Below are 27,085 nucleotides of genomic sequence, written 5' to 3' on the forward strand. Positions count from 1 at the left end.
CTACTTATTTTTTGTATGGTTATCATGTGATATGTTGCCCACTGATTCTCATTTTCAAGATAATGTATCAAATTTAAAGGGTAGGCTGGTTAAGTGGGCATTTCCTGTAGAGATGACACATTGAATTGGAAGCCATTGGAAGAGCAGCTGCAGGATAATGGAGCGGGTGAGTATGAGATTTTTATGTTTAAAGCACCTTTAGGCCACTGTAAAACCTATTATACCCCAAGTATACCCCCTTTACGTATACTTGTCATTTCAGGTTACTTTTCAGAATAAGCTGCCCTGTGGGTGTACATGAGAAGCGGCACTATTACTGGCCATTATATAGCTTGTAACAATATTTTTGTATATTTTTCAGAAGATTTCTGCTCTGAAGGCTTTATTTCTAATTTGCAGTTCTCCAGAGTTGGTGGTCGAAGCACCCTCCTTCGACCAGACACAGGACAAAGTTGAGCTGATTTTCTGAGTGGAAGAGATTAGCAGCAGAAGGGGGAGGGGGGGGGGGGGACTTAATAACAGGAGAAAGAGGCATTTTTGTCTAATAATCATTATTAGTAATAATGATTTTAGGATTATTTGATAATAAATAGTAAAAAGTAAAATAAAAAATGTGAAAAGAAAAACACCAAAAAATGTGAAAAAAAAATGTTCAAGATAAAAACTAGATAAAAAAAATTTCATATTCTGATGATACATACCCTTTAACCCCTTAAGGACCCAGCCCTTTTTCACCTTAAGGACTGAGCCCTTTTTCGCAATTATGACCACTGTCACTTTACGAATTAATAACGCGAAAAAGCTTTTACCGAATATTCTGATTCTGAGATTGTTTTTTCGTGACATATTCTACTTTATTTTGGTGGTAAATTTTCGGCGTTAATTGCATCCTTTTTTTGGTGAAAAATCCCCAAATTTCATGAAAATTTAGCATTTTTCTAACTTTGAAGCTCTCTAATTGTAAGGAAAATGAATATTCCAAATAAATTTAATTTTTCTTCACAAACACAATATGTCTACTTTATGTTGGCATCATAAAATGGACATATTTTTGCTTTTTGAAAAAATTAGAGGGCTTCAAAGTAGAGCAGCAATTTTCAAAAATGTCATGAAAATTGCTAAATCTGAAGGGACAGATGTTACAGAACTACAACTCCCAGCATGCCTGGGCAGTCAAGGCATGCTGAGAGTTGTAGTTTGGCAACATCTGGAGGGCTACGGTTTGGGCACCACTGTAACAGTGGTCTCCAAACTGTGACCCTCCAGATGTTGCAAAACTACAACTCCCAGCATGCCCAGACAGCCTTTGGCTGTCTGGGCATGCTGGGAGTTGCAGTTTGGCCCCCCTAGTGGTTGCCACAGTAAAGATCGATTTACTTTCACTTTCAATTCCCCCCCCCCACTGTCGATTCCCTACCAGGAATCAGGATCCTGCAGGATCCTGCAGGCTCCAGCGAAGATCCCAGTTCCCCAGGCATCTTCTCCTGCAGGTACGGCCTCCATCTTCTTCCCAGAGCCCCTCGACATCCAGGGGCGGGCAGAACGGGGGGTTGCCATGGCAACCCCCTGTTCTGCGCTGCCATTGGTCAGAACTCTGTTCTGAGTAATGGCAGGGGATAGGAGTAGATCGCAGCTTTGCGACCTCACTCCTATCCTTTAGGCTGATCGGGGCTGTTGCTGACAACTCCGATCAGCCCTATTTTCCGGGTGATCGGGTCACCAGAGACCCGATCAGCCCGGATTTTGGAGAAAATTGCATGTCTGAATTGACATGCGATTTTCTCCGATCGCCGACATGGGGGGGTCTCAGGACCCCCCTGGGCGATGTGCCAGGGTGCCTGCTGAATGATTTCAGCAGGCATCCAGCTCCGGTCCCCAACCGCTAGCGGTGGGGACCGGATTTCCCACGGGCGTATGGATACGCCCTCGGTCCTTAAGTACTCGGAATGCAGGGCGTATCCATACGCCCTGTGTCCTGAAGAGGTTAAGGGTATGTTCAAACAGCGAAATATCAACGTGGAATTCCGCAGAAGAATTTAGATGGGAATTCTGCCATAATTTACTGCAAATTGATTTAAATATGATTTCACAGTCCCATTCAGACAGCAGAATTTCCATGGCAAGCATTCCACTGCGAAAATATCAGACTAGTCCTATATTTTGCTGAATTCTGTGGCAGAATCCCATTGAAATCATTGGGGCTTCAATGTCAGTGGTATTCTATGTTTAGATTACACAAAATTCTGCCACAATTCTGTTACAATTTTTGCAAAAAGACATGTGAAAATACCCTAATGCTAAGTTTCTTCTTGTTTTTTTGTGGCACAAAAAAAAAAAGGCCAGAAAAAAACACCACAGCATTTTCCTGTGTTTGGCGTTTTTTTCTTGCATTTTTTGCCTTTTAGTGGAAATTGCATTTTTGGCCCCTTTGACGTTTTTTCAAAATTTGTTGGGTACCAAAAAAAAGATGCAGTAGTGGATTCAGTAGTGATGGAAAAAATTTGATGGAAAAAAGTTTATTTAATGACATTCATTTTTTTTATAACAAAATGTTATTAATTTTTAAACAGGGATCAATTTATGTGGATGGGCAGGGCAATAAAAATGTAGCGGACAATAATAAAAATGTAGTGTGTGTGTGTGTTTCACTTTTTTTAAATATTTTCTTTATATTTTTTAGGTAGTACTACTCCCAGCATGGAACACACTGTTCCATGATGAGAGTAGAATTTTCTGTATTAATTGACAGATTGCCCCGGGTGTCCATCCTGACACCCACTGCGATCCTCCTGTATAATGTATAGACGCTGGCGGCTGGTCTTCTATGGTCCCCTGCACTGACGTATATAAACACATATTCCTATTTCTCACAGAGAGCTGTGATTGGCTGGAACCATCTGGCCAATCACAGCTCTGCGGGAAATATGAATATGAGTATATATACGACAGTGCAGGGGACCATAGAAGAGCAGCCGCCGCATCTATACATTATACAGGAGGATCGCAACGGACCCAGGGCGATCTGTCAATTAGTACAGGACCTACTTACTCCCATCATGGAACAGTGTGTTCCATACTGGGAGTAGTAGTACTACCTAAAAAAAAAATGTTAAAATAAAGAAAAAAAAAATTTGAAAAACACACGCACACACTACATTTTTATTATTGTCGGCTACATTTATAGGTCCCTGCCCACCCACATAAATTGATCCCTGTATTAAAATAAATAAAAAAATGAGTTATAAAAAAAGATACATTTCGTTAAATAAAAAATTTTTCCTCACTACTGTATCTTTTTTTTTTTTTAATGGTACCCTACAAAATTTTTGTAAAAAAGTATCTCTTTTTTTTTTTATTGCTAAAGTTAAAAAAAAGAATAAAAATCACCTGCAAAAACGCCAAAGTTAAAACCCAGATCTTAGCATTTTTTTTTACTCCCATAGGAGAAAAACGCCATGATTTCAGGGGAAAAAATGCCATAGGCTCAACAGGCAAAACCGCCAAGGAGCTAAAAAAGATTGAAACAACGTCAAAAGGATAGGGGAAACAAAACGGCAAACTAAAAACGTAAAGTGAATTTTTAAAAAATGATTTCTCATTGATTTACAGCTAACATCTGGCCGCAGCGTTTTTTCAATAAAAATACCCCATGGGGGCCATTTTGGCGTTTTTTGGGGGAAAAATGCACAAAAGGAAGTAGAAACTTAGCCTAAGGATGTTGTCTTATGAGTCCAATCGTTGCCAACATGTCGTCCTACAAGGTATGTTCACACTAAGATTTTTATACTTGGATTCCATGTGGAATAAAAAAAAACAAAAAAACTGTCTGAAATTTTACTCTACAAGAAAACTCAGTGTGAACATACACAGTCATATGGATTTCCTAGCGAAAAGTCACCTATCTCTACCAGCCACAGCTACAAGCAGCATCTCTTGGTATATTTTATGTATGTTCTGAGAGAGAAGTATAGGTTTTATGTTATTACACAGCCTGGGCACATTTATTAAAAAAGTTTACTGGATAACCCCTTTAACAATAAGACATCTTTCAGAATGAAAATTATGCAGTAAAATATCAAATAAAAAATGCATAGAAATAGTTATTGAAGGAGAAATGGCTCTTATTTCCCATTAAAAATAAATGTATAATTATATTAATACAAATCTTCACGTCTTACCATTAAGGCTGGGTTTCCACTACGTTTTCTCCCATGCGGGAGCGCATACGTCAGGGTGGAGCTAAAACCTCGCACTCCCGTATGCGCTCCCGCTTGTCATTCATTTCAATGAGCCGGCCGGAGTGAAACGTTCGGTCCGGTCGGCTCATTTTTGCGCTGTGTGCGCTTTTACAACCGGTCCTAAAACAGTGGTTGACCACAGTTTTAGGTCTGGGGAAAAAGCGCATACAGCGCAAAAATGAGCCGACCGGACCGAACGTTTCACTCCGGCCGCCTCATTGAAATAAATGACATACGGGAGCGCATACGAAGGCATACGGGAGCGCGAGGTTTTAGCTCCCCCCTGCCGTATGCGCTCCCGTATGGGAGAAAACGTAGTGGGAACCCAGCCTAACAATTCCAGTCCCTGTTTTAACATGACAAACCATTATCCACGAAGAAATGCTTTGCATTGAGTTGGCAGTGGAAGAAGCCGACCTCAATTGTGTTTGTCAGATTGCAAATGAATCTGTACCCAGAACACAAATCGGGCCTTACTATCCAGCATCTGTGCCCAACTTCGCTAATGTGCCAGTGCCTGAATGGAGGAGTAGCCCAAAAGCTACTGTCATGTCTGTATTGGCCTATGTTCACACACAGCTACTGGTTTGGTTGTGTGTGAACAGTTCTACGTTCCCTGGTCAGGGAATAGTTAATAGCCGCTCCATGGGGACTCCTTGTCTACTGGAGGTGTTTTGAGGAATTGCAATTTATCCTGTCTTGTGTTCAGTGTGAACAGTGTTCTATAATTATATACTGTTGTATCTGTTTTTCTGAGTTGTAACAAGGCATCCCTGTTATCGCTCCATGGGGACTCCTTGTCTATTAGAGGTTTTATGTGGGATTGCAATTTATCCTGTCTTGTGTTCAGTGTGAACAGTGTTCTATAATTATGTCCTGTTGTATACATTTTTCTGAGTTGTAACTTGGCATTCCTGTTACCTATCCATGGGGACTCCGTGTCTACTGGAGGTGTTCGGAGGGATTGAGATTATTCCTGTTTAGCGATAGATCCCTTTTACCTGTCCGTGGGGACTCAAAGGGTATTGTTATTCCTGTGTCTACCGGAGGTTTTTCTAGGGGATTAAGCTTATTCCTGTTTTGTTCTGGAGTATGTTCGGACTTATCCGTTTTCCTGTCTGGTGTTTTGAACTCTATGGGGGAGATTTATCAAAACCTTTCCAGAGGAAAAGTTGCCCAGTTGTCCATAGCAACCAATCAGATTTCATCTTTCATTTTGCAGAGGCCTTGTTAAAAATGAAAGAAGCAATCTCATTGGTTGCTATGGGCAACTTTTCCTCTGGACAGGTTTTGATAAATCTCCACCTATATGTTTATTAGTTCTTTAGAGTTCTGTTCATGACCGCTTATCTATAGTGTCCTCTGTTCACGACCACTGAATCCTCTGTTCATGTCCGCTGATATAGTGTCCTCTGTACTAACTCTCTGATCTGTGTCCTCTGAACTTTATACTATAGAGTTCTATGTTCCTATGATGTTTCTGCTTTGTGACCAACTATTTATTACTATGTGTTTTTAGCCCACTGCCCTTTAGTTCAGGGAGGGACCGGCGCCCAGTTGTCGAGCCACCATTTAGGGTGGATGGGCAAATAGGCAGGGAGATTTTACGGTCAGTTTAGGGCTCACTCTCCCTGTCCCCCGGTCAGTCCCTGACAACTACGTATTCCTGTCTAAAAGAAAGCCGAGCCAGGACAGTGGAGGCTGTTACAGCAGCTATGACTATGTTCACACTACATTTTTAAAGACATTTTACATCTCGGTAAACACCCAAACAAATTTTTTCTACTTTTTTCCACATTAAATTTTACAGAACTCAATGGAAAAAACTGCTCTTTGTTGACAAGTTTAATTTTACATCCATAATTGTAAAGGGTGTAAAATTAGATCATTGGTTTAGGTGAGAAAATATGGCCTTATTTTGGCACATTTTTGGGACATATTTTGTAAACAAAACATCTTGTTCCAAAGAGTAATTTTCTGGACTATAGCTTTTGTTGTACCTTTAAAAAAAAAAAAAAAAAGAGAATTTGTTCAAAAAACATTTAAATGTAAAGTCAGCAAGTATTGCCCTTGTTGTCTGAAAACCTGCATTTAGTCAGATTTCCTAAAAGTATTCTGTTCCTGTGTGGGAATACCCCTTTAATGTAAGAGTATTTATTTTAATTTTTTTTGGTTAAGGTTGTTCTGCAATTTCTATGCAAAAGTACACTGCAGCAAACTATCAGAGTACCAATAAGCTTAAAACAGACCAAACAGATTCTATACATTTATATTAATTTGTGGTATGGAAAAGCGTACTACCACTCTATTCAGTTCTACAAAGAAAACATTTTGGGGGGCATTTCGACACATGCATGCTTCGTAGTGCCCATTCTAGCTGTGAATCAACCTTAACCGGGCCTAGTTATGTTTCTAGAACGTGTGGGCAGGAGACAAGTAAAGGTATTTTATCTTCATTAAGGTTAGATTCTTGGAAGTAGCAAAAATCATAAATGTGCCAAGGACGTACCACCTGAACAATCTCTGGGGTGAAGTATTCAGGGAAAGGGCTTCAAATCCTGGATGCTATGTAAGAGTTTTTTCTTTCAACAGACCAGGAATATATTCAGAAACATTTCTCAAAAAGCGATGGACCATATACCAGGTCAATGTGAAAACTGGGTCCTCCCAAACTCAAAAGAGAACGTACAGAGATTGAATGAAGATTCATCTGTAATGGTCCCAGTATTTATTGTTACTGCGTGTTCAAATAATGCTTACGTTTTTAGTATACCTATCACCTTTGCAAACTTGCCACATGTCATAGTGACAAGTCAAAAGTTTGATCAGTGGGAGTCCGGGTACCGGGTATGGCCGTCACGCCCCCTCCCATAGACTTGCATTGAGGAGGCGGGGCGTGACGTCACAAGGGGTGGAGCCGTGACTCCACAATACTCTGTCCTCTGTATCGCCACAGAGCCATCCTCACTCCGAGCAGCTGAGGAACAGGGGTGCTGCAGGAGAGATCAGATCAGACCTCTTATCCCTTATCCTTTGGATAGGGGATAAGATGTCTAGCGGCGGAGTACCCCTTTAAGAGGCTACATAGAGCAATACAGTTCTGCCTTGTGCAATATGTTACAAGCCAAAACGCACATGCTGAATGGCAGAACATGGGTACATTGCGGGCATAGAATAGAATGGAGATATCTATCCCCAGATCAGGCTTGGGTTTGGCCATGGACTATGCTTGTTATCAAAATAGGATTCTGTGACATGGGCCTCCTTAAAAAAATCAGTTTCAAAGATATGTTTAAATCTAGGAATGTTAAGAGCAAGTCTACATACATGTTCACATCACTAAATATCAGACTGAAAAATAAAAGGTGCTAAATCCACACAACTTGTATCTGAAATCTGAGCTGATTTTCAATGCATATTTCTAAATCAGAAGTGGATTTGGATGATGCAGAAGTCCTGTGGATATTGAGGCAGATTTTAAGCTCTACAGAAGGGATGAAGCACAGAACAAGTCCCCAAAATAATTGGCATCCTCAAATGGCATACTTATTCTGTTTAGGTGGGTGTCACGCACGACAGTCTTTTGGAGCTACAGTCAGAAGTGGATTTAAAAGGAATGGGAAATATAAAGGAAAGACTTATACTTTTCCTTCATCATGGATCTACTTCTGACTTTGGCTCACAAAGTGATGGTTTTCCAAAAACACTGCCATGTGTCACCAGTGTCCAGGATTTCAAGTGCTATAAAGTTTACAAAGAGGTGCTCATGTAAAGATATCTAAGGTTCTGGCAACAACTGCACAAGTTTATATATAAGTTTTATATATGGTACTGTACATTGCTGTCAATTGCTAACTGAGAAAAAGTTTAAAGAAAACCTGACACCTGTCAGAAAGTGGAACACATTTGCTCCAGTTAGAATTAAAGGGGTACTCCACTGGCCAGCGTTCAGAAGTAAATGTTCCCAATGTTGTTTTCGTGCTGCGGGGGTCGGCCACGCCCCTCGTGACATCACGGCCATGGCCCACAATGCAAGTCTATGGGAGGGGGTGTGACAATGCTACAGGGGCTGTAAAGTTAGTGTAGTTCATAATATAGTGTCTGTACCTGTGTTTGATGGCTGGTCTTGCAGTTCTTATGTAACCTTTTCCCCGATGTTTATTTTTAACAGCAAACAACATGAGTGTCGTATAAGGTTTTCCCAGGTTCTAGTGCGGGCCCAAGACATAATATTTAAGGTGGGTGGGGGGGGGGGGGGGGGAGATAATTCTCCACACGGCTGCAGGGAATTGTCCCATGTGTGCTTCAATGGGTGAGGTGGCTGATGTGTGGGAGGGAGAAAAGTGACCTCATAATTACAAACAAGGGATCCCGGGACTTGTAGTTGGAGGGAGGGAACTCCAACAGGAAGTAGCCATTTAACAAGAAGAAAGCAGCAGCTTATGGTGGACTCTCAACACTGCTATCTAGCACCAAGACAAGCACAGATCCTTCCCAAGCATGTGCATTATTGTATTATTGTCTGGGAGGTAAGTAGCAAAATCACAATATGGTGGATAACCTTTATAAGGGTATGTTCCAATGTTGCGGCTACCACAGGCAGATGAAACAACACCTCCATGTGTGAGGGTAACTGTGAACAGTTTTACCTGTAATACCAGCAATATGGTGCAGACATTGTGCGCCATACACAGTTATGGATTCATCTGCATGCAGCAGTTACAACATACGGTCAAGAATACACCCTCACTAAACAAAGCTGGTCACCGCAAATCTTGCTCCTGAAGTCCTCAGCAGTAATAACAAGGAGTAAGCTACATTAAGTCGTACATTTAGGGTACGTTCACACATACAGGATCCTGTGCAGATTTGAAGCGCAGGATTTGTAACTGCCGATTAGAATCTGTGCTCAGTCATTCAGTTTACATTGAAATCTGCAGCAGCAAATCCTGTGCATCAAATCCTGCACATCAAATCTGCCTACGTGTGATTGTACCCTTAGGGTCTATTCACACGTACAGTATTCTGCGCAGATTTGATGCTGTGTTCAGTCATTCTGTTTACATTGAAATCTGAAGCAGAAAATCCTGCGCATCAAATCTGCGCAGAATACTGTACGTGTGAATAGACCATTCAGGGGAAACTGACAGCTGGTTCACATGACTTAAGCTAAACACACTAAAATAACCTACTGAAGATAGAACAGCATCTACAACATACATAAATATTACACCCAAATTACACTGCACATTAATGCGGACCTGTCAGCAGAAAAATATAGCACAAGGCTACATAGGGCTAGTCATCGGGGATCCATGCCTTTTTTATTTTCATACGCCTTTCTGGTAATGAGATATAAAAGTCTTTTTGTTATTATGAAGATGAGGTTTAAAAGCCCAGGGGGTGTTCCCCAGCACATCAAGAGCCCAAGTAAGTCTAGCCCATGTCCTAAAATGTATATTACTGCCCCATGACCCGCTTGCACCACCTACCCCATCTGGCTGATAACCATGAGATAAACAAGACATGTACTGGACTTACCCGGGCTCTTGCTGTGCTAGGGAACACCCCTGAGCTTTTGAGCCTCCTTTGCATAATAACAAAAAGACATATCTCAGTGCTGAAGAGGACTATGGTAATAAATAGAGATGAGCGAACTTACAGTAAATTCGATTCGTCACTAACTTCTCGGCTCAGCAGTTGATGACTTTTACTGCATAAATTAGTTCAGCTTTCAGGTGCTCCCGTGGGCTGGAAAAGGTGGATACAGTCCTAGGAGACTCTTTCCTAGGACTGTATCCACCTTTTCCAGCCCACCGGAGCACCTGAAGGCTGAACTAATTTACGCAGGATAAGTCATCAACTGCCGAGCCGAGAAGTTTGTGACGAATCGAATTTACTGTAAGTTCGCTCATCTCTAGTAATAAAGAGAAAGGTATACCTGGAATCCTGATGACTAGTCCTGTCTAGATATGGACTTATTTACGCCCCAGTTTTCCTGCTTGGCAGGGTCGCTTTACATGTTCACCAGAAAATAAACCAAACTGCTTATAAGAAGTCACAGTAACCATCTCCTGCAAAACAAATCCTGTCAACCAGTTCCCAAGTTTATGCTATGTCCTGTCAAGAGCTTCATAGGTTCAAATGGAACCTTCCTGACACGTATAGAACTAATAGCAGAATATACGGAAAATTTAGGGTGAATTATTGTGATCATGCCTTGTTAAAGGGGTACTCCGGGGGAAAACTTTTATTCTTTTTTTAAATCAACTGGTGCCAGAAAGTTAAACAGATTTGTAAATTAGATGTGTGGAAGTTGTGTAGCTCACTCGGGGGGTAGATTGTACCTGAGGTTTAAGGTGTTACCTTTACCCAAAAGGCCTATAGTAGAATATATGGAGATATATAAAAATAGAATTTATATAGAACCAGTCCTCAAAGGTACAATTGAAAGGATAGAAATGAAGATATAGATGAGAGTAGGTCCAGTAAATATTAATAAATGGTGTTTATTATCATAGTACGGTAGATATAAAAATTGTTAATAATATATGTATGATAAAGGACGGCCTAAAAACCTCAGCAGGGCCCTTGCATGGGGTATAGGGGTCCAAAAATGAGTAAAAGATAGATAAAAAATGATAAAAAGTAGATAAAATCAAGGGAATATGCTGTATATAGGGGCAATAAATAGTCTCTAATGTAGATGGTATAGATGATATTTTCACCAGAAATAGTCCATTCAATCAATTGTGTATGCATACAGTTCATAGGTGGTACGGTGGAAGATAGCGCTTATTGATAGAAATGTCACAGTTCAGTTATAATATTCAGCGCTGAGGTTATATTGATGCGTGGAAGTACAATGTAACAATGTACTGAGATGTGCCTGATCGGCTCCTTGTAACAAGGTTCGGTGCACAGCACCACTCACCCGCTCCTGGAGGGGACAGAACAGGCTGATTCTGCTGTATATCGGCATTCAGAACTGTATGGTCATACAGACATTTGCAACTGCTGGATGCCCCCGGTTCAGTGACCACCGCATCACGTGCGCAGTTAGCGCCCTGTTCAGACTCGTGGACGCCAACACAACCCATCACTCCCGTAACCAACTCCGGAGCGATCAGCGGCAAACCAGAATCCTGGACATCTACCCCAAGAGGCCGGACGCCAGCCGTGCCAGCCCAGGAGCCAACTAGCCAGCCGCCAGACAGGTATCCTCTTGTGCAGACTGCCCAGCCGCGCCAGCCTGTTCTGTCCCCTCCAGGAGCGGGTGAGTGGTGCTGTGCACCGAACCTTGTCACAAGGAGCCGATCAGGCACATCTCAGTACATTGTTACATTGTACATCCACGCATCAATATAACCTCAGCGCTGAATATTATAACTGAACTGTGACATTTCTATCAATAAGCGCCATCTTCCACCATACCACCTATGAACTGTATGCATACACAATTGATTGAATGGACTATTTCTGGTGAAAATATCATCTATACCATCTACATTAGAGACTATTTATTGCCCCTATATACAGCATATTCCCTTGATTTTATCTACTTTTTATCATTTTTTAATCTATCTTTTACTCATTTTTGGACCCCTATACCCCATGCAAGGGCCCTGCTGAGGTTTTTAGGCCATCCTTTATCATACATACATACATTATTAACAATTTTTATATCTACTATGATAATAAACACCGTTTATTAATATTTACTGGACCTACTCTCATCTATATCTTCATTTCTATCCTTTCAATTGTACCTTGAGGACTGGTTCTATATAAATTCTATTTTTATATATCTCCATAGATTTGTAAATGACTTCTATTAAAAAATCTTAATCCTTCCAGTACTTCTTAGCTGCTGAATACTACAGAGGAAATTCTTTTCTTTTTGGAACACAGAGCTCTCTGCTGACATCACAAGCACAGTGCTCTCTGCTGACACCTCTGTCCAGAGTAGGAGAAAATCCCCATAGACAAAAAATTTTTTCTTTAGCAGGAAACTATATGTTGCAAGATCACCCATTCACAAAGTCACTATGAAACCTAGCCAACATGACATCATGTAGGGCACCTTTGCTTAATATTCAGGATATGCCTATGTTTTCATAGCATAGCTATAATCCAGCACTTACACCCTCAGTAATGTGCAGGTGTATCAAATGCTAGATACTGACCAAGTATTTGTTACGGTAGCAATCAGATTCCTACTGACAGCTGTAAAATGATTGTTAGCAACATAACTAGTGCCCAAAGCATTGCCATGGTCAACTCTACTTTTATTAGGGTGCATTCACACCATGTTTTTGCAATACAGTTCCCGTATCAGGTTTTTGATGAAAAACAGATTCCTCAAAACCGGACTAAACTGCATCAAAACGTGTGTACAAATTTTAACCCGTATACGGTTTAAAAAATGATGTCCGGTTGCATCCGTTTTTTTAAGAAAAAACTGTATACGTTTTTATCTTTTCACTCCATTATGAATAAAGTTTCATTTGTTTGATTGAAATTCCAAGAAAAAAAACTGTGCAAAGTCAAAAACGTATGGTGCAAACCGGATGGAACCGTACGCAAATACAGTTCCCATTGACTCCCATGTTAAAAAAAAAAAAAAGTATACGGTTTTTTACCAGGGCCAAAAACCGTGATAGGCTACGGTTTTGGGTACGGGAAAAAAACTGACAAAACCGTACAAGACGCAAAACGGATGCATCGTTTGGCATATGGTTTTCAATGGAGAGTCAATGCATATGGTTTTCAATACGGTTCCGTACGGTTTTCACATTGAAAATGTATACGGGAACTGTATAGTAAAAACGTGGTGTGAATGCACCCTTAAAGAGTTTTTAGTAACAAGTATGGGCAAAATGATTTACTGCACTAGACAGAATGAGGGAGTGTATCAAAAACTGGCAGTAAATCTGTGTTTGTTGCTAGGGTTGCCACCTGGCCGATATTTTACCAGCACAGCCAGTATTTTGGCCACCCCGCCAGTATTTTTAAAGGAGTACTCCGGCGCTTAGACATCTTATCCCCTATCCAAAGGATAGGGGATAAGATGCCTGATCGCGGGGGGGGGTCCCGCCGCTGGGGACCTCCGTGATCTTGCACGCAGCACCCCGTTACAATCAGTCCCCGGAGCACATTCGCTCCAGGTCTGATTACTGGCGATCACGACGGACGGAGCATTGTGACGTCACGGCCCCGCCCCCGTGTGACGTCACGCTCTTCCCCATCAATGCAAGCCTATGGGAGGGGGCGTGACAGCGGCGGGACCCCCGCGATCAGGCATCTTATCCCCTATCCTTTGGATAGGGGATAAGATGTCTTAGCGCCGGAGTACCCCTTTAAGTAAAAAATACTGGCATGCAATGGCAGGAATTTATCCAACCAATCCTCCAATGTTGCACCAAATACTATACCAGTGTTTCCTAAACAGGGGTGGCTCCAGCTGTTGCAAAACTACAACACCCAGCATGCTTGCATGCTGGGAGTTGTAGTTTTGCAACAGCTGGAGCCACCCCTGGTTGGGAAACACTGACCTATACTATATACTACTATATAGTCCAACATGCTGGAAGTTGCAGCTTTCATTTTGGGCAGCTGCTGAGCCACAGGCTGTATCAGGGCATGCTGGGAGTTGTAGTTAGTAACTAACTGCAACTCCCGAATTTAATAAAAAAAAGCGATCAAAAAATCACATGAAAACAAAAATGGTACTGTTAAAAACTGCAGATGGGGGCACAAAAAATGAGCCCTCATACAGCCCCGTATAAGGAGAAATAAAAAGTTATAGGGGTCAGAATGGGATAACATTTCACCGACATATGTGTATCCTGTGATGTCACACATATATAATGAATTATGCAAATTAGCATGGCTGGTATTTTTTTTTTTTTTTTAAAGAAAGGTGGTAACCCTATTTGTTGCCCATAGTACCAGAGCTGAGCTTTTCCTAGAGCTTGTTAAGATATAAAAGCTGAGCACTGACTGGTTGCTATGAGCAACAAGCACAGATTCACAACTAGACAGTTTTGGATTATCCCTTCCCCACTAGGATTTTTATTCATTTAAGAATAAATTAAAAAGAGAAAGGACTTTCGTAAACCTAAACTAGACATTCAGAAGAGTGTAAGTCATCATCTCTAGAGCTTTTTTTGTAGGGAACCCTCAACATGACTGCATGTGCCACAAGGTAGTATTAGACACAACTAAAAAGAGTTCCCTCTTTAAAAAGACTGTCAACACATTTTCAATATGCAGGCTTACAGTAGAAATAGCAATAAAACTGTGATTTGTATTTCCTTTGGATACATTGAAATACTATAAGAAATGAATGGCATCATTATTTCATGAGGGAAATCATTATATTTGGCAGATCATCTGGCACCAGGACGCACTGACAGAACAGCACTCACGGATTTTTCGTAGTTTCCCACGACAAGATGCACATGTCTCGCGCAACAGCTGGTACTTAATTGCCAGGTTGGCTTTTCCCGTCTCCAGACGTGGGCGAAGGGACAAGTTTTTCTGAGCAAGCTCAAAGTTAGAGGCCAAAGACGTTTTTCTCTCCTCTTGGAGGGACTGCACCTACGAGAAGAAGACAGAGAAATGGTAACAGATACGGAGCGTGGTGTATAGGGAACATGGTGCACATATATAAATACACATCATTTAACTTGGCAACCCTATATTTGCAAGCCCACCATATAAAAGTCATTACTAGAAATGTTTGGACTAGGGCTTCATGGCATTCCTCCGCCACAGAATGGTAACGGTAAACCCATAACCTCAATGTTTCAATACGGGGTCAAAAAACCCAAGAAAATTGCAAGAATTAGGGCCTAAGTAATATGGAATTCCGCTAGGAATTTCAAGTGCAGCAGAGTCCCATTGTTGTAAATGGAATTCTGCTGCACACTGCACATTATGGAATTTAAGCGACATGTTCATTCTTTCTGTGGAATATCGCGTGGAATGCATTGACGGCTGTAGGAACTGGAAATGTTTGCACGGTCCCAGCGCCAACTAATGCCAGCCACTGCATCTGCGACGGGGCAGAGATTCCATAGTGTACATGGACCCTTAGGCTGGGTTCACACTATGAAATTTCCGAGCGGAACTCTGTTTTAAAAATGTTAGCAATGGGATTCTGCTGCACAGTGTACACCAAATAATGAACTTGTTCATTCTTCAGGCAGAATCCGCTCCGCAGACGTTGCCATCTATGGGGGCGCCAATGTCCATGTGGTCCTAGCACCGACTGATTCCCTCGGAAGCTCCGGACTGAATTTTTCTGTCCAGAGCTTTGTAAGTATGAACATAGCCTTACGTTCTGAAGTCAAAAGAAATCTTGATAATGATTCAGTCATGAAAGTAAACCGGAGGCACATTTTATCATGATAATGTAATTGTATATGTGACACTACAGCCAGTCACTGGTCTGCTATACATATGTAAAAAGTCTGCTAAGGTCAGTGATTGGCTGCTGAAATATGTGAACAATGTATGTGACTTCATCGCAGTATCTCTGCTGGGGGACACCAAAGCGGCAGAAAAGTTAGGGGTCGGTAAAGGTTTTTTTTTTGTTTTGTTTAGTTTTTCCTATTCCAGTTCCAGACCGTACTTAACTTTTTTTAAACTACCGAAAAACCTTCAGCAACCGACCTCCCATAAATCCTGTTAACAACAGTTTGTTTAAGGTAAACGAAAGGAGCATGGCTAGGTGGAATCTGATGGGACATGTCCCTCGTGCCTGGGGTCAGAGGTGGTTGCAACACGGAGACTGAACCTCTGCTCCTGTAAAAGAAACCTAGCTATGACTCTGGTTATCACCCAAAGGTGAAATATTTCTCCTTGAAAACTCCCTTAAAGGAGCACTCCAATGAAAACTTTTTTTTTTTTTAAATCCTCAACATTAGCATGGTCCTTACCCCCTTTTCTTGGGTGGTTTTCTCTATGTAACGTTATGAGATGCCCAATGTGAGCCTTTTAAAGTTACATAGAGAAAGTGACTTCTCCACAAACCAACAATGAGCTCTGCATTGACTTATCAGCATGTATTAATAAACATCATGTATATGATACAAAAACAAGTAGTTCTGACCAATGAACACTCTTTCTATGGACACAAAGAATTTATATAATTGTAATATTATTATGGAAAACACCCCGATCACTAGCTATAGCAGCAAAAGTTGGCGGCTCACCACAGCCTGACTTTACCATCCACTTCCGGACTAACCGGCTGTGCCACCGGTCCAATAGACAGAACTAGAAGAAGGAATGTCCAGCGCAGGATAAGGTCAAACAGGAACTTTATTAGCGATCACATGGGGCTCACAGAAACACCAACGCGTTTCGGGTCAGACTGGACCCTTAATCATGGCTTCATTAAGGGTCCAGTCTGACCCGAAATGCGTTGGTGTTTCTGTGTGCTCCATGTGAACGCTAATAAAGTTCCTGTTTGACCTTTCCTGCGCTGGACATGCCTTCTTCTAGATCACTAGCTATGGGATGACAAATGATACGTGCAGCAATTTACATGAACAATATCTGTAACTGGAAGAAGAATTTTCCACCATTCCCATATCTAGACCGGTGTCTAGAGAGAAGATAACAATACTATTTGGATCAGCAGAAAATCTTATGGCTGGTTTTCATGCAATTACAACCTTCCTATGTTTAGGGAATAGCAACAAACCCTCAACTGTTTTGTTACAGGGGCTATCCAGGAATAGAAAAAAAAAGAGCTAAATTATTCCAAAAAACAGCACCACACCCGTCGTCAGCTTGTTGTGTGGTATTACAACTTGGCTCCATTCACTTGAATAGAACTGAGTTGCAATACCACACACAACCTGAGGACAGGGGTGGTGGTGTTGAGTTTTTTTTTAAAAAGAAATAAGTTATGCTTTTGTAATCCTGGATAACCTCTTTCCTCATAGTCTCCTCTTTTCTGTGGTCGCCATTAGCCAACCTATGGGACATTTATGGCATACATTACATATACACCAGAGGCACCAGAGGTTTCCATACTCCTGAAGTTAACCACTGTGTTCCATTCTATGCTGTAATTGTCATAAGCCTCTATCTCTCTTTACACAGGACTATGACTGCAATAATTCAGTTTCTCCTAGGTATTCATTGATCTGGGGTGCCCTGTAGATTTATGTGTTCAGAATTAAGCAGCTGGCACCTGTTTTTGGGTTGGTTTTCCACTGATGTGCTTACAAAATCAGACTAAAAAAGTCAAGTTGGCTTCTGGATTCATGTGTCTGGCTATAGGGCCTACAATATTTTTTACCAGTTCATGGTTTAAATACTACAATACCCATCACCTGGAGTTCCAAAATAAAGCTAGATCTACCCATACCAACCTTACCCTATTTACTACTGACACGGTCTACAGTCATGAATGAATATTTTGGATGGGAAAAAGAAATCACAGCAAACCAAGACCCTGGTCTGATGGATCATATTCTTAGTCCAATGTACACATAAATTGTCATGATATTGTATTAACCTTTTAGAGTATATTCACACACAGCAGAAATGTCTGGATGCAATGGAATGGGTCTGCTTCAGCGGGTGCATGGATTTCTTCAAGTGTCATTCAGATAACTGGGACTGTCGAAGAAGTTTCTTCCATAAATCTGAAGTGTGGGACACTGATTTATGTAACTTGCGTAGCCTGCCTAGTATCCTATTAAAACTTTGCGTTTTCTCATAAGCAACCAAAGATCGGCTCTACTGTAATGTCATGTTTTTTTGTTTTTTTTTTAAATCTATATATAAATAGTGACTATGACAGAACCGTCAATGTAACCTATACTTGGCTACAAGACGAAGGGCATCAGTCATGATCACTTTCTGCTACCGGATATGTCACTATTAGATTTTCAACCAGTTTAGATCATTTGCAGATCTACATAGAGTAGTCCCTCAAGTTACAATATTAATTGGTTCCAGGACGACCATTGTATGTTGAAACCATTGTATGTTGAGACCATAACTCTATGGAAACCTGGTAATTGGTTCTGAAGCCCCCAAAATGTCATCCAAAAATAGGAAAAAGTGAGGAAAATAGGCAGATAACTAATACAGATAAAGCAAGTCCTTACATATAAAAGTAACAAAGTCTATGTCAGTGTTTCCCAAGCAGGGAGCCTCCAGCTGTTGCAAAACTACAACTCCCAGCATGCCCGGACAGCCAAAGGCTGTCCGGGCATGCTGGGAGTTGTAGTTTTGCAACAGCTGGGGGCACCCTGCTAGGAAAACATTGGTCTATGTAGAGGACAGGAGCTTCTTCAGGGTCCTGTACAGTACACAGTGTCCTAAAAAAGTAATATGGAGCCGCCCTCACCTGATGTCCAAAGGAGCAGGTAACCCTGGTACAGGTAAAGTGTACAGAACATGTAATACCTCCCTGTACTGTAGGGGGCGCTACCAGACACCAGTCAGTGCATACGCTTCAGTAATACAGGGTTTTTACCAATAAATTGCCCATTCTGATTGGTCGGTTCTTCCAGCCATTGACAGATTTGAACTGTTCGATTGTATGTTGAGTCTATTTTACAATGGTCCAGAAAAGACCATTGTATGTTGAAACTATTGTATGTTGAGGGATCACTGTACTACAAAGATAGTCACCTTTTCACCAATAAGTCTTGCAAGATTTTAATATCCATAAAACATTCACTTAAGAAATCGGATTGACAAAAAGTTTTGACCTCTATCTGCCAAGAACTCCCATATTGGGACTCCAGCTCAAGGGGCATAGATATGTAGATTCCAAATATTTATTGAAGATTATTTTGTATTCCATTGAATTCATTGTTGCTTTTCCTATAAGTATTATTCTCATTGCTCGGTATAAAATAACCTAAAATGCTAAATACACTTGAAAAAAAAATACTTGTGCCAACCAAGACTACAAATCTCCATTTGTCAGAAGTGCCCATTTTAGTACCACAGACGAATCCTATTGATCTCACAGTCACCCGTCATCCATGATCATTGTTCTGTCTGTGGCCACATTACCACACCAGACGGAAGAAATAAGAGAAGAAATGCAGACACCATGCAAATGGAAAAAAAAAAAAAGACAAAGCCATGGATAGAAAAGCTAGGACAAACAACAATGAAAAGACACACGTGAAGTGATACAGAGTGGTGTGCGGCCGACAGGTAACACACCAAACACTAAAAAGAGAAGGAACACGGATGACAAAAATCAGGAGGAGAACAAAAAAAAAAAAGAACAAAGGAAAGATGTAAGGGGAGGGAGACGTAAAGAATAGACAAAAAAAAAAGCCAGCCTGAGAGCTTAGCTCACCGAAACAAAGCACGTCACCATCAGCAGGCCTGTAATGTCACAAGCAATGCAGTTTATTGTATGTGAGTGTATATACTGTGTGCATGTATACAGTGCATACATCTAAAGGCCTTCTCAGTGGATACAGGCATCACAAAGAACGCTACAGGTTCTGTGCACATCATAGAGCTGGACTGGAGCTACAGGCTGTGTTTCGGCATAAAAGGAATATGTGGGTGGTACAGGCCTAGTCTGTGGTTGCTACAATCTCTGCCCATACATATAAACATGGACTGTTGTGATACATCCCAGCTTGGCGGAGACCCTGGCACAATCCGCTGGATGCTGCTTATGGCTTTGTGTAAACACACACACATATACACACAGCCCCTGAATGGAGGTATACATAGGATGCTGCAGGGAGCCTGCACGTAGACAAGGTGTGGATGGTCCCTCATCTTGGAGGAGATGTCAGGCATATAGGCCCTGGCAGTCATAATAGGACATGCATGGCACATCCTCCATAGGTTGTCTCCATCTACACCCAGGCAATGGCTGGCTTTATTTACAAACAAGTCAATGGCTGTGTGCAGATGTGATGCCCAGGCACAAAGCCTGCTGCTGCCCACAACAATGGAAATGCAGAGATTGCAGGTGATAATAACACAGGGGCCTGGACTGTGGGCAGATGCCACCTATACATGCAGGGCACCATAGAGATGAGTGTGAACAGGAGCCTATGGAGGGGCTGACTAATGATGCTGCCCGGCTCCATGGATAGCCAAGGTGTCTGCCCGCTGGATGGGATGCCAGGGCTGGAGATGGGCTCGGGCTGGCTCAACAGGCAGGGTCTGCAGCTGCTCCATGTCTCAGGTGATGTATGGACATAGCAGCACACACACACATCCACAGCTGCCCACTACCTGCTCGCTCAGGCGGACGATGCGCTGCAGTTTTCCCTCGTCCTGCAGCAGCTGCCGGAGCTGCTCGGTGCTCAGCACCCCGAATCGGTCCGATGGGCTGGAGCCGCCACCACCGCCGGCCTCCGGGGAAGGATCAGTGCGGGCGGCGGGCTTCGAGCTGCCTGGCTCCGAGGACAGGTGGGGGCGGGTGACCCCCGGCTTGGCGCTATCGTGCTCCGGGGACGGATGGGAGCGGCTCCCCGGGTTCATGCTGCCGGGCTCCGGGTCCACTCTCAATCCCGCGGTCCCCGCAGTCTGCAGCGGGGGGCGCAATACCCGGAGCGGCCGGCAGAGGGCGCCCGGAGCCTTCTCTATGTTGTCCAGCTCGCAGTGTAATAGCTGCCGCCTGGAGCTGTGTCTGCCTATACACAGAGCTAAATATACCTCAGCCCTGCACAGAGATAAATATATAGCCACATGTATACATACACCTGCCCGGGGGCCACAGGGGCCCTGCTCTCTGGAGCGCCCCACACACTGCCTGCACCCGGAACTTTTATTAGGGAGACGAGTCCACAATATGAGGGATTCCCTTCTCCCTGTCATCCATTGTTCACAGACATGACAGCACAGATGTGCAGGCCACTTGTGGAATACACTCAGGACATGGGCTGTGGACGACGAGTCACCTCACTATTCTGCTCCATGTCACACAGGGAAAGAAAGGACCAACCTTCTATACAGCATAAGGTGCCATGCAGCAGAGCTGAGCTAGGATAGCAGAGCTGAACCAGAATAGCAGAGCTGAACCAGAATAGCAGAGCTGAACCAGAATAGCAGAGCTGAGCCAGAATAGCAGAGCTGAGCCAGAATAGCAGAGCTGAGCCAGAATAGCAGAGCTGAGCTAGGATAGCAGAGCTGAGCCAGAATAGCAGAGCTGAGCTAGGATAGCAGAGCTGAACCAGAATAGCAGAGCTGAACCAGAATAGCAGAGCTGAACCAGAATAGCAGAGCTGAGCTAGGATAGCAGAGCTGAGCCAGAATAGCAGAGCTGAGCTAGGATAGCAGAGCTGAGCCAGAATAGCAGAGCTGAACCAGAATAGCAGAGCTGAGCTAGGATAGCAGAGCTGAGCCAGAATAGCAGAGCTGAACCAGAATAGCAGAGCTGAGCTAGGATAGCAGAGCTGAACCAGAATAGCAGAGCTGAGCCAGAATAGCAGAGCTGAGCCAGAATAGCAGAGCTGAGCCAGAATAGCAGAGCTGAGCCAGAATAGCAGAGCTGAACCAGAATAGCAGAGCTGAGCCAGAATAGCAGAGCTGAGCCAGAATAGCAGAGCTGAACCAGAATAGCAGAGCTGAACCAGAATAACAGAGCTGAACCAGAATAGCAGAGCTGAGCCAGAATAGCAGAGCTGAGCCAGAATAGCAGAGCTGAACCAGAATAGCAAAGTTGAGCCAGAATAGCAGAGCTGAGCCAGAATAGCAGAGCTGAGCCAGAATAGCAGAGCTGAGCCAGAATAGCAGAGCTGAACCAGAATAGCAGAGCTGAGCCAGAATAGCAAAGCTGAGCCAGAATAGCAGAGCTGAACCAGAATAGCAGAGCTGAACCAGAATAACAGAGCTGAGCCAGAATAGCAAAGCTGAGCCAGAATAGCAAAGCTGAACCAGAATAGCAGAGCTGAGCCAGAATAGCAGAGCTGAGCCAGAATAGCAGAGCTGAGCCAGAATAGCAAAGCTGAACCAGAATAGCAGAGCTGAGCCAGAATAGCAGAGCTGAGCCAGAATAGCAAAGCTGAGCCAGAATAGCAGAGCTGAGCCAGAATAGCAGAGCTGAGCCAGAATAGCAAAGCTGAACCAGAATAGCAGAGCTGAGCCAGAATAGCAGAGCTGAGCCAGAATAGCAGAGCTGAACCAGAATAGCAGAGCTGAACCAGAATAACAGAGCTGAACCAGAATAGCAGAGCTGAGCCAGAATAGCAGAGCTGAGCCAGAATAGCAGAGCTGAACCAGAATAGCAAAGTTGAGCCAGAATAGCAGAGCTGAGCCAGAATAGCAGAGCTGAGCCAGAATAGCAGAGCTGAGCCAGAATAGCAGAGCTGAACCAGAATAGCAGAGCTGAACCAGAATAGCAAAGCTGAGCCAGAATAGCAAAGCTGAACCAGAATAGCAGAGCTGAGCCAGAATAGCAGAGCTGAGCCAGAATAGCAGAGCTGAGCCAGAATAGCAAAGCTGAACCAGAATAGCAGAGCTGAGCCAGAATAGCAGAGCTGAACCAGAATAGCAGAGCTGAACCAGAATAGCAGAGCTGAACCAGAATAGCAGAGCTGAGCCAGGATAGCAGAGCTGAACCAGAATAGCAGAGCTGAGCCAGAATAGCAGAGCTGAGCCAGAATAGCAGGGCTGAGCCAGGATAGCAGAGCTGAGCCAGGATAGCAGAGCTGAGCCAGGATAGCAGAGCTGAGCCAAGATAGCAGAGCTGAGCCAGGATAGCAGAGCTGAACCAGGATAGCAGAGCTGAGCCAAAATAGCAGAGCTGAGCCAGGATAGCAGATCTGAGCCAGGATAGCAGAGCTGAGCCAGAATAGCAGAGCTGAGCCAGGATAGCAGAGCTGAACCAGGATAGCAGAGCTGAGCCAGGATAGCAGAGCTGAGCCAGGATAGCAGAGCTGAGCCAGGATAGCAGAGCTGAACCAGAATAGCAGAGCTGAGCCAGAATAGCAGAGCTGAGCCAGAATAGCAGAGCTGAGCCAGGATAGCAGAGCTGAGCCAGGATAGCAGAGCTGAGCCAGGATAGCAGAGCTGAGCCAAGATAGCAGAGCTGAGCCAGGATAGCAGAGCTGAACCAGGATAGCAGAGCTGAGCCAAAATAGCAGAGCTGAGCCAGGATAGCAGAGCTGAGCCAGGATAGCAGAGCTGAGCCAGGATAGCAGAGCTGAGCCAGGATAGCAGAGCTGAACCAGGATAGCAGAGCTGAGCCAGGATAGCAGAGCTGAACCAGGATAGCAGAGCTGAACCAGGATAGCAGAGCTGAGCCAGGATAGCAGAGCTGAGCTAGAATAGCAGAGCTGAGCCAGGATAGCAGAGCTGAGCCAGGATAGCAGAGCTGAGCCAGGATAGCAGAGCTGAACTAGGATAGCAGAGCTGAGCCAGAATAGCAGAGCTGAGCCAGAATAGCAGAGCTGAGCCAGGATAGCAGAGCTGAACCAGAATAGCAGAGCTGAGCCAGAATAGCAGAGCTGAGCCAGAATAGCAGAGCTGAACAAGAATAGCAGAGCTGAACCAGAATAACAGAGCTGAACCAGAATAGCAGAGCTGAGGCAGGATAGCAGAGCTGAACCAGAATAGCAGAGCTGAGCCAGAATAGCAGAGCTGATCCTGATAGCAGAGCTGAGCCAGGATAGCAGAGCTGAGCCAGGATAGCAGAGCTGAGCCAAAATAGCAGAGCTGAGCCAGGATAGCAGAGCTGAGCCAGGATAGCAGAGCTGAGCCAGAATAGCAGAGCTGAGCCAGGATAGCAGAGCTGAACCAGGATAGCAGAGCTGAGCTAGAATAGCAGAGCTGAGCCAGGATAGCAGAGCTGAACCAGGATAGCAGAGCTGAGCCAGGATAGCAGAGCTGAGCTAGAATAGCAGAGCTGAGCCAGGATAGCAGAGCTGATCCAGGATAGCAGAGCTGAGCCAGAATAGCAGAGCTGAGCCAGGATAGCAGAGCTGAACCAGGATAGCAGAGCTGAACCAGGATAGCAGAGCTGAGCCAGAATAGCAGAGCTGAGCCAGAATAGCAGAGCTGAGCCAGAATAGCAGAGCTGAGCTAGAATAGCAGAGCTGAGCTAGAATAGCAGAGCTGAGCCAGGATAGCAGAGCTGAGCCAGGATAGCAGAGCTGAGCCAGAATAGCAGAGCTGAGCCAGAATAGCAGAGCTGAGCTAGAATAGCAGAGCTGAGCCAGGATAGCAGAGCTGAACCAGAATAGCAGAGCTGAGCCAGAATAGCAGAGCTGAGCCAGGATAGCAGAGATTAGCCAGGATAGCAGAGCTGAATCAGAATAGCAGAGCTGAAGAGCTGAACCAGAATAGCAGAGCTGAGCCAGAATAGCAGAGCTTAGCCAGGATAGCAGAACTGAACCAGAATAGCAGAGTTTAGCCAGGATAGCAGAGCTGAGCCAGAATAGCAGAGTTTAGCCAGAATAGCAGAGCTGAGCCAGAATAGCAGAGCTGAGCCAGAATAGCAGAGCTGAGCCAGGATAGCAGAGCTGAGCCAGAATAGCAGAGCTGCATGGTGCTGTGGTAACAAGCAGGGCACCTACTAGGGTTGCCACCTGACCGGTATTCTAGTATAAAAAATATAAGTATTTTTGTATAAAAAAATATAAATGTATCTACCCAATCCTCCAACGCTCGGAATGTTGCACCATATACTATACCAGTGTTTTCCAACCAAAGCGCCTCCAGCTGTCGCAAAACTACAACAGCTGCAACAACTGGAGCCACCCCTGGTTGGGAAACACTGACCTATACCACTACTGGGAGTTGTAGCTTTCATCTGGGGCAGCTGCTGAGCCTTAGGCTGCTTTCACACTATAAAAAGTACCCGTTATATAACACCCGTTCTAAAATAGCGGGCGATCGCGGGGTTAAACCGCCATTAGAAAATCCCTAACATACGTTAGAAAATCCCATAATAGTCTATGGGATTTTTCTAATAGCTGTTTTAACCCGTTATCGCCCGTTATTCATAACGGGCGTTATATTGTGACGGGAGATTGAACTATTTCACTATGCACTATTGTGATAGATGTATATGTGTGTATATATACATTTTATATACTGTATATGTAAAATGCCCATTTAAGATGAAGACTCCGTACTTCTGTTACTTGTCCACTCCTCCCCCATCTGCTCTCTCCTATCTCAGCCCCCATGATCGTGTAGAGGAAGTTGAGGGACACGAGGACAAGGCACATCCCCCATGCTATTTGCTCACTCCCTATATGCTAGAACATCCCACTAGTGAGGGTGGGAACTTATGTTAATGACAAAGGTGATATAACTACGTGAAGGACTGAATAAAGGCAAAGAAGCATTTGAAACCGACATGGCTCTGTTTGCTTTACTTCGCTATACTTCGAGATATACATTCTGTATATGGATTTGGCCGGGAGTAAGATAGCTACAAGAACAATGATAAAATCTATATCACTATTTCTCCCGTTACTATCTCCCGTCACAAAATAACATCTGTTATGAATAACGGGCGATAACAAGTTAAAACAGCTATTAGAAAAATTCTATAGACTATTCTGGGATTTTCTAACGTATGTTAGAGATTTTCTAATGGCGGTTTAACCCCGCGATATTTTATAACGGGTGTTATATAATGGGTACTTTTCATAGTGTGAAAGCAGCCTTAAGCTGTATCAGGGCATGCTGGGAGTTGTAGTTAGTAACTAACTGCAACTCCTGAACTTAAATGGGCACTGTCAGATACAAAAACTTTTGCTATGTTGTACAGCATGTAAAACCAATAGGTTTTGCAATTGCTTTCATTAGAACATTTTCAGTATTTCATAGTGAAAAAGCCAGTCAAACAACTGCCCCCCCCCCCCCCCCACAACCACCACCACCACCACCTGCTTGGACACATACTAGTCCTGCTGTGTCCATGCATCATCACCTATGACATGGACACACTTCCTTGATTGACAGCTCGTGTCAGCTCGTGTCCCGCTACTGTCTGTGAGGACAAGCTGGGAGTTGTAGTTTTGCTAATGCTAGGGGAGATGTGAGCAGACAGCATACTGAGGGAGGGGGAGGAGACCTGTACAGTGAGGCCACGCCCCCACCCTTTGAAAGGAATTCAGACTAGTGAGCTAAATTAAAAGTGTAATTAAAAAATAAATAAAGGTGCTAGACACATAAAAATTTGATGTACATGGTCAGGATTAGGTACTAAGTGATATATTTAAAAAAAAAGTTTTTTTGTTGGATCTGACGGGTACGCTTTAAGAAAAAAAGTGGTCCAAAATGGTACTGTTAAAAACTGCAGATCGGGGCACAAAAAATTAGCCCTCATACAGGCCCCTATAAGTAGAAATAAAGAAGTTATAGGGGTCAGAATAGGACAAAATGTCCACTGCATATGTGTATCCTGTGATGTTATGCATATATAATTAATTATGCAAATTAGCATGGCCGGCATCCCTAGCCTCTACATAAAACATCACCAGTAAATGTAAGAGTATCTGATTGGTTGCTATGGGTGATTGCGCCACTCTCTCGCTACACAGGCTTTGATAAATCTGCACCACTGTGCCTAGCCATAGGGTTCTGTAGACCAAATGTACTTGTGGTAAGGACTATGCTTTGGTACCCAGCAAATCCACAGTACAGACCAAATTTAGTCTCAAGTAGACTTCTTTAGGTCTTACTTATTGTTTTTGTTCTTGTTTTCTAAAACATAAAAAGGTGAAGACATGCATATTATGTTTACTTATGCTTCGTAAATACCTGCAATCTTATTTATGTATGTTCCTCACAATAAAAAATATTTATACTAGGTCTGTTAACCACAGGGTCGGCTCTGCCTATAGGCAAAATAGGCAGCCGCCTATAGCGCCCTC

The 27,085-nt window shown here is 43.4% G+C and overlaps 1 protein-coding gene across 1 annotated transcript in view; it reads right to left on the reverse strand.

The window, feature by feature from the left end:
- Positions 1-20,871, reverse strand: part of VPS37D (VPS37D subunit of ESCRT-I) — a 38,401-nt gene extending 17,530 nt beyond the window's left edge. Inside the window, exons 1-2 of the mRNA XM_056558633.1 lie at positions 20,490-20,871; positions 14,669-14,840 (exon numbers count right to left, since the gene is read on the reverse strand). Coding sequence (XP_056414608.1) covers positions 14,669-14,840; positions 20,490-20,738 — 421 coding nt within the window. The 5' untranslated portion in view covers positions 20,739-20,871. The remainder of the gene's footprint in view (positions 1-14,668; positions 14,841-20,489) is intronic.
- Positions 20,872-27,085: the final 6,214 nt, after the last annotated feature.

Source organism: Hyla sarda, chromosome 2 (assembly GCF_029499605.1).
Source record: "Hyla sarda isolate aHylSar1 chromosome 2, aHylSar1.hap1, whole genome shotgun sequence".
Classification (NCBI taxonomy): Eukaryota; Metazoa; Chordata; class Amphibia; order Anura; family Hylidae; genus Hyla; species Hyla sarda.